This window comes from Brassica napus, chromosome C4 (genome assembly GCF_020379485.1).
Source record: "Brassica napus cultivar Da-Ae chromosome C4, Da-Ae, whole genome shotgun sequence".
In the NCBI taxonomy this organism is placed as follows: domain Eukaryota; kingdom Viridiplantae; phylum Streptophyta; class Magnoliopsida; order Brassicales; family Brassicaceae; genus Brassica; species Brassica napus.
In genome coordinates, this window is record NC_063447.1 from 34,933,891 (window position 1) to 34,941,795 (window position 7,905).

The following is a 7,905-nucleotide window of genomic DNA, read 5'->3' on the forward strand; positions in this document are numbered from 1 at the left end:
GAAATTCGTGACACATACCTAAAGATGTGGCTTCGGGTCCTCCTTGTTGGCTTTTTGAGTTGTTCGTGAATGAGAGCAGGTTTTTGTAATCTTGATTGTCTTGGGGTTGAAGTTTGGAGAGATCAAGATTTCTAGTTGTTTTGGGATGGGGTTTGTTGGTGCTGTAGTTCGATGTTGTATCGTTCCCTCCCTTTGAGAGGGTCCATATCTGTAACTTTTTATATATAATCAAAACCAGTGTTAAAAAAAAAAAATTACACTTGTACATATTTTCCCATTGTCTATTTACATTTGTTTTTAATTGCATGGTGGTTAGGCATATGCTATCGAACATTAATCATGGATACAACTTCTAAATTTGCAGCAAGGGCAGCAGATGTAGAAATTTTTTAGGATTAGGAGCAAAAAAACATTTTATTACAAATATGAGACTTTTGCATTATAAAATTAAGTTATTAGGTCTAAATGTCTAATTTATTTGTAAAAAAAAATTATTATTAATGGATTTCATAGAATTAAGTATGTTAAATTTTCTTTTGGTTATAATTTGAAATTTAAAAATCGATCGGGCAGAAAATTTTTTTTTTCATGTGGCAGTAATCTAAAGCTTAAAAAGTAACATTGATTTTAGGATTTTGAGTGGGGATAGCCACCTCTTTGTCACAAGTACAATCCGCCACTGATTTTGTAATTTTATACTTTTATTGGAAGACCAAATAATATCAAAACACGAAAGGAAAAACAAATCAAGTTTATGGGAATAATAAATAATTGATTACGAAAAGAAATTATTTGTAAAATTTCCCCCACTTTTTTAGTATAAAGGGGTTTAATAATCAATTATAAGAAAATGGGTATCATTACTTAATTTATGAGAAAACATAAGGGTTTGTTTTAACTATTTTCCACATATTTGGTTGACGCTCTTTAAAAACCCCATTTGCTCCTTCCCACTTGTGATACTCCTCCTCACCGGATTATACCACATTCCTCTCCTCACGTCCTCTGAGTCCGACCGAGTTTGACTCGCCCTCTATCTCTCTCTCTCTGGTTACGATAAGCAAATATGGCGGAGACCGATCGTTCCCGCGCTTTCACCAAGAACGTTAAGCGCATCGTCGTCAAGGTTCCCATCTCTCTCTTTCCGGGTTTGACTTTTATCGTCGTTTCAAAGTCTGGTTGATGTGAATCTCTAGTGTGTTCATATAAATGTGGAAAACATTCAAAGATTGAAACTTTCTCTTTTAAAGTTTGTGCCTTTGATGATCACACAGACATATGCATCTTTGAGTGGTTGACAGGTTGGGACAGCAGTTGTTACTGGGAAAGATGGAAGATTGGCTCTTGGCCGCTTAGGAGCTATCTGCGAGCAGGTTCTTAACAAAAAAAACATCACTATACATTCTTTTGATTAAGCTTCTGTTTGTTTGTTTATACTTTTATTTGATGGCAGCTTGCGGAACTGAACTCGGATGGATTTGAGGTCATTTTGGTGTCGTCTGGTGCGGTTGGTCTTGGTCGTCAAAGGCTTCGTTACAGACAATTAGTCAACAGCAGGTTTTTTTCATGGAAACATCCCTTTAAGTTTCCCCTAAATAGCTCAAAATTGTGTCTTATATTTGTTGTTTCGTTCTCTTCAAAATCTTTTTACTCCAATTTGATTGATCACCTAGTTTCCGATCTTAGGTTGCTTAGCCACAATGAGCGAAACCAGTGGAAGTTGTTGATGTTAGAATCTGAAAATATCAACAAAAGTTAGTCTTTAGGATTCTAATACATAGGCTCAATCAAATTGTGGCTCAGGGGCATTGGGAGTAACGCATGCCTTTTGTTCTGTTTTTGTTCTTCAGCTTTGCAGACCTTCAGAAGCCACAGAATGAACTTGATGGGAAGGCTTGTGCTGCTGTTGGTCAGAGCAGCCTCATGGCTTACTATGAGTCTATGTTCGACCAGGTCATGTGACGTTACTTTCCTTTTCTTTTCATCTTCTTTTGATTATTCGCAAACATTTTGAGTACTAATGGTGTTGTTTCCTCTCGGCTTATTTTTTTTATTCTTGGGTAGTTGGATGTGACCGTGGCTCAAATGCTGGTGACTGATAAGGATTTTAGAGATAAGGATTTCAGAAAGCAACTTAGTGAAACGGTTAAAGCCATGATGAAGATGAGAGTTATTCCAGTTTTCAACGAGAATGATGCTATAAGCACTCGTAAAGCCCCTTACAAGGTTTGTTCACTGCCTTTCTTTTTGGTTATAAGCGTTACTAATTCACTGTCTTTCTTTTGTTACCTATGCAGGATTCTACTGGTATATTTTGGGATAATGACAGCTTAGCTGCTCTACTTTCACTGGAGCTGAAAGCTGATCTTTTGATTCTTCTAAGTGATGTTGAGGGTCTCTATACTGGTCCTCCAAGCGATCCTAATTCAACGTTGATCCACACATACATTAAAGAAAAGCACCAGGAAGAGATCACGTTCGGGGAAAAGTCCAAATTAGGACGAGGGGGTATGACTGCAAAAGTTAAAGCTGCTGTTAGTGCAGCTTATGGTGGCATTCCTGTTATCATTACCAGGTAAAAGACCCTTCGGTACTCATAATCTGAATCTGGAAGGGACTGATCAATGAGCTAGCATATAATGTTGGATGGAAGAGTGATACTTTTCTTGCTTTTTTTGTTTTGTTTTGGTTTGAAGTGGCTTTGCAGCTGAGAATATAGCTAAAGTCCTTAATGGACTGCGCGTTGGTACTCTGTTCCACCAAGATGCTCATTTGTGGGCTCCGGTTGTAGATACTACTTCCCGTGACATGGCAGTTGCTGCAAGGGAGAGTTCTAGAAAGCTTCAGGTAATGTTAGGACTTTTATGCCACTGTACTCAAATTGTTAATTTAGATATTCTTTCTCGTTTTGCAAGTGTGATAACTTGTTAGCTATTTGCTTAACAGGCTTTATCTTCAGAAGATAGGAAAAACGTTTTACTCGATATTGCCAACGCCCTTGAAGCAAATGAGAAAATAATTATAGCTGAGAATGATTTAGATGTTGCTGCAGCACACCAAGCTGGATATGAAGAGTCCTTGGTAGCTCGCTTAGTTATGAAGCCTGGCAAGGTAAGACTGTATTCACTGTGTGATTAAATCTATTGCACCAATTGTTTACATTGTTTGTTTCTGGTGCTTGATAGATCTCAAGCCTTGCAGCTTCTATTCGCCAGCTAGCTGAAATGGAAGATCCAATCGGCCGTGTTTTAGCAAAAACTGAGGTAACCTGAAATGATGGAAGATCCATTCCTCCTATTAACTTGTAATTTCTTTTTTCAATTTCAAACAGTTCTTGTTAACTTTGTGTGTAACAGATTGCAGATGGTCTTATTTTAGAGAAGACATCATCACCATTAGGTGTTCTTCTGATTGTTTTTGAGTCTCGGCCTGATGCACTTGTTCAGGTATGTCACCAGACATTGTCCTTTATGCTCTTAGATGTAAACTCTGATCACCAAACACTATCAATGAATCAAACAGATAGCTTCACTTGCTATCCGGAGTGGAAATGGCCTTCTGCTGAAGGGTGGAAAAGAAGCTCGTCGATCAAATGCTATCTTACATAAGGTACATCAACCTCATATTCATAGATTGGAGTAAACTCCATTGTAGTCATCATCTTGGTTCTCAAAATTTGTGAAATCATGGAAAAAACTATAGGTGATCACTGATGCAATTCCAAAGACTGTTGGAGGTAAACTCATAGGACTGGTGACTTCGAGAGAGGAGATTCCTGATTTGCTCAAGGTATAGATATATATGAATGGGAAGGTCACCAGAAGTGATTAGCTCTTTTTACTTAATCTGGAACTTACCATTTGCATTTTATGTTACAGCTTGATGATGTTATTGATCTTGTGATCCCAAGAGGCAGCAACAAGCTTGTTTCTCAGATTAAAAACTCAACTAAAATCCCAGTGCTAGGGCACGCTGGTACGTTTTATAAGTTCACTTCCATTAAGCTCACATGCTGGACTGGTCTAGTGAGAACACTGCTTACTATTTTTTGGTGTTTGCAGATGGTATATGTCATGTATATGTTGACAAATCTTGTAATCTTGACATGGCAAAGCGTGTAGTTTCAGATGCAAAGTTAGACTATCCAGCAGCCTGTAACGCAATGGTTAGAGACTCTTACCCTTTTTCAGTAATGTTCACTTAGTACTTCTTTTCTCACCTCGTCTTCTGTTTTTATCTTGACCTAACAGGAAACTCTTCTTGTACATAAGGATCTAGAGAATAATGGTGTGCTCAACGAGCTTATATATGCTCTGCAAGCCAGTGGTAAGAATAGTAGTTTGTTTGTCTTTTTGAAAACCATAAGTACTATAAATAAGATAAGATTTAGTTTGGTGGCTAGCTTCGTTAGAGACATTTGTTTTAACTTGTAGGTGTCACTTTGTATGGTGGGCCAAGAGCAAGTGGTAAACTGAACATTCCGGAAACACAATCATTTCATCACGAGTACAGTGCCAAGGCATGCACTGTTGAAATTGTAGAAGACGTACATGGTGCTATAGATCATATCCACAATCATGGGAGGTAAAATTATTGCTGGATGAATCCAAGTTATTACATCACAGGGCCTACCTCTCTGTAGTCTGTATTCTTTACATGTGCTGGAACATTAGTGTGGTCACTTACTTTTTTTGTCTTGTCTCGTGAGAGCAGTGCACACACTGACTGCATAGTGACAGAAGATAGTGAAGCCGCAGAGATATTCCTCCGCCAAGTGGACAGGTAATAATAGTTTGTGTTGTTGAATCCTACAGTCTATAGAATGTTTGTGGTTGAATATATTGGAAACTAAACTCTTTTAACATTTTGACAGTGCGGCTGTTTTCCACAATGCAAGCACAAGATTCTGTGATGGTTTTAGATTTGGACTTGGTGCTGAGGTAAGACAGACAGAGGGAGAATTTAGTATCAAATTTGTAAACCAAATGAATAGAGAATTGTGAATTAATGAATGAATGGCTAATGTGGCTTGTTTTTATGTGTAGGTGGGAATAAGCACAAGCAGAATCCATGCCCGTGGTCCAGTTGGAGTTGAAGGATTATTGACAACCAGATGGTACTATTGAATTTCTCTCGTCTTTGCTCTGTTCATTGATCTCTTATGAACTCTTGTGGGGTTTGAATATTTTGTGGTGGTGAATGGCGCAGGATAATGAGAGGAGAAGGCCAAGTAGTGGATGGAGACAAAGGAGTTGCTTACACTCATAAGGACCTCTCTGTCTTGAAAAGGACAGATGCAGTGGAGAACGGGCTCTAGCTCTGCTAATGTCGTATTATTACACACGTCTTTTTGTTTAATTAGGATTTAGTTTCTTGTGGAGTTGCACCAAAATAAGATCCATCTACATTTGATGTTCTTTGATAATAGTAAAATGTTTATTAGCTATTCTTCATGTCAAAAAAGTTATAAGCCAATGTAACTTTCTGTTTTTTTTTTATCATTCTCCATCCAAAGGAGGATAAATGCTCAAATTCGAATTTCACTTTCAAAAGACTCAGAACTTAGATGTCACTAGTACAGAACTGCAACCATAAAAACTACTCTTCTTACTTCAATCTTGATTCATTCTTGGATGAAGTTTTTGAGATTCTTCAACCATAGCAAGTACTCTCTGCTATCTTTCTTCATCATGTACTCATGCATGAAATCCGTAACGCTTGGTTTGATTCCTCTGGCCTCGAGAAACTTATGGAACGACCTGCGCATGTTCTCATCCAGCTCTCTGCAAAGTCAAAAGAAATAAAAAATTTGAGGTTACTTTGGTCATCATAGTAATGATAAGAAAATGTTACTTACTGAAAATCAGGTCCATCATATGTCAATTGTTCTTCTTCTTCAGAAGACTTGTCTGAATGGTTCACAGACAAACCATCAATGACAATCGCATCAGGGAAAGCAGTGCAGCTAAACTCAAGGCTGAGACCACTCTTCTTTGTCACAGTGACAACAAGCGGAATGTTTGTCTCGTTAGCTTTCTCATCACCATCTTCATTGTCATCCATACCATCTTCATGTTCATCCATGGAACCAGGCATGCTTACTTCTACTCTAATCTGCTCTCCATTGTACTCTCTAGTCAATGTTACGGTCCTGTGACCAGGATTATCTTCAATCTTAAAAGGAAAGTCACCAGAACCTGGTGTCTCGTCTTCACCCTGCTGCATAAAGAAACCCATAATCATCTAAGGCTCTCAAAAGCTTAAATTAGAAGAAGAAAAAAGGTCAAATCTCCAAAATAGCACATTTATAAATTTATATCACAAACATAGCACTCCAAAACTAAAATGACCAAAATAACACATTTCTAAGTTTATCCTTTGAAATTTTTAATTTTTTTATTTTTCAAAATTTGAAATCTTATCCCCAAAATCTCATTTCTCAACTCTAAACCCTAAACCCTAAACCCTAAACCCTAAACCCTAAACCCTAAACCCTAAACCCTAAACCCTAAACCCTAAACTCTAAACTCTAAACCCTAAACCCTAAACCCTAAACCCTAAATCCTAAACCTCACCCTTTAACTCTAAACCATAAGTTTGTGACTTTTGATAAAACATTAAATGCTATTTTTGTGACTTTTGACCTTGAGTGCTAGTTTGGGAACAAAAACTTGATTTAGTGCTATTTTTGTCTTTTTCTCAAGAAAAAAACCCAATTTATGAAACCAATGCTTTAATCAAAAACTTTATGCAACTTAATTAAACCCTAAACCCAATTCATTAAACCAACGCTTTGATCAAAAAGTTTGAAACTTAATGGGAACTTAATCAAACACTAAACCAATTTCATGAAACCAATGCTATGATCAAAAAGTTCGAAACTTTATGGACTTTAATCAAAACCCTAAACCCAAACAATACTCTTCTAATCTAATCTAATCTTCTCGAGTATGCTAAAATGAAATGGACTCGAAAGAAGGTTTTGTTTACCACCACATCAGCATCGAAAGCGTCTTTGATCTCGGAGTCAATCACTTGGATAAGCGTCTGATCGGACTTTAACCGGTCATTAGTATCCGTCGAATAGAGGAAGCCACGAGATACGAAAGGACGAAGCAGAGAAGATGGTTTGGAAACAAGGGAGGAGCGATTGACGACGACGGCGGATATGGCCTGGGGTCGAGCCACACGACCACACACGGAAGCTAAACGAGAAGCTGACCTGCCGATGCACAAAGGGAAAACCATGGCGGTTACAAGGGGATGGATGGGTTCTTTCTTCTTCAGGGTTTTAGCTTTGCCCTTCTCTCCTTAGGGTTTAAAGACAAACGAATTGCGCAGATCCGTACCGGAACTTCTATCCAAACCGGAAGTCAAATTTTCTTTTTCAGAATCACCTTGGTCTATTTGCTTTAATAAAATTGACATATAATTTCGTCGCACAAACATCTAACCAGATGAATTTTTGTTCGACGATTTTTAATTGTGTGTAATCTATTTATTTCTCTTATTGCGATTACATACAAACCAATCAAAATAATAAGTTGTATACTATAATTAATTATTTTTGATATATCTATTTATAAATTAAAACACCAATTATTATATCTATATATAGTAGTAAATCCATATTCCTAAAATTAAATGTATTTTTTAAATAAGATCAATAGATATGCCTAGGGGTGGGCATTCGGGTACCCATTCGGGTTCGGTTCGGATCTATTCGGGTGTCAGGTTTTCGAGTTCAAAGATTTTATTCCCATTCGGGTATTTCTAAATTTCGGTTCGGATTCGGTTCGGATCTTTTCGGGTCTGGATAACCCATTTAAATTATTTTAAATTTTTTTAAAATTCACTATATACTTTAAATTTTTTAAAATCTATAAACAAAACAATATATTACAT

General features: G+C 37.2%; 2 protein-coding genes across 5 annotated transcripts; one reads left to right on the forward strand and one right to left on the reverse strand.

Moving 5' to 3' along the window:
- The first annotated feature begins 896 nt into the window (after positions 1-896).
- Positions 897-5,501, forward strand: LOC111205300 (delta-1-pyrroline-5-carboxylate synthase B). The gene is made up of 20 exons (XM_022700929.2): positions 897-1,126; positions 1,302-1,373; positions 1,454-1,557; positions 1,851-1,953; positions 2,065-2,226; positions 2,298-2,575; positions 2,697-2,847; positions 2,947-3,111; positions 3,186-3,263; positions 3,357-3,446; positions 3,523-3,609; positions 3,703-3,789; positions 3,879-3,975; positions 4,062-4,165; positions 4,251-4,326; positions 4,434-4,584; positions 4,714-4,782; positions 4,874-4,940; positions 5,046-5,116; positions 5,209-5,501. Exons 1-20 carry the CDS (start codon positions 1,067-1,069, stop codon positions 5,315-5,317), a joined length of 2,181 nt encoding a protein of 726 aa, XP_022556650.1. The 5' UTR covers positions 897-1,066; the 3' UTR covers positions 5,318-5,501.
- On the reverse strand, positions 5,418-7,505 carry LOC111205301 (uncharacterized protein At2g39795, mitochondrial-like). 4 transcript variants are annotated; one of them, XM_022700932.2, is made up of 3 exons: positions 6,994-7,505; positions 5,858-6,219; positions 5,418-5,783 (listed from the first exon to the last, which is right to left on the reverse strand). In XM_022700932.2, exons 1-3 carry the CDS (start codon positions 7,246-7,248, stop codon positions 5,624-5,626), a joined length of 777 nt encoding a protein of 258 aa, XP_022556653.1. In that variant the 5' UTR covers positions 7,249-7,505; the 3' UTR covers positions 5,418-5,623. The 4 variants fall into 4 exon arrangements, with proteins under 4 accessions (XP_022556653.1, XP_022556654.1, XP_022556652.1 ...); XM_022700933.2 differs by having other exon boundaries at positions 5,858-6,216; positions 6,994-7,475; XM_022700931.2 differs by having other exon boundaries at positions 5,858-6,216; positions 6,991-7,471.
- Between the last annotated feature and the right edge of the window lie 400 nt (positions 7,506-7,905).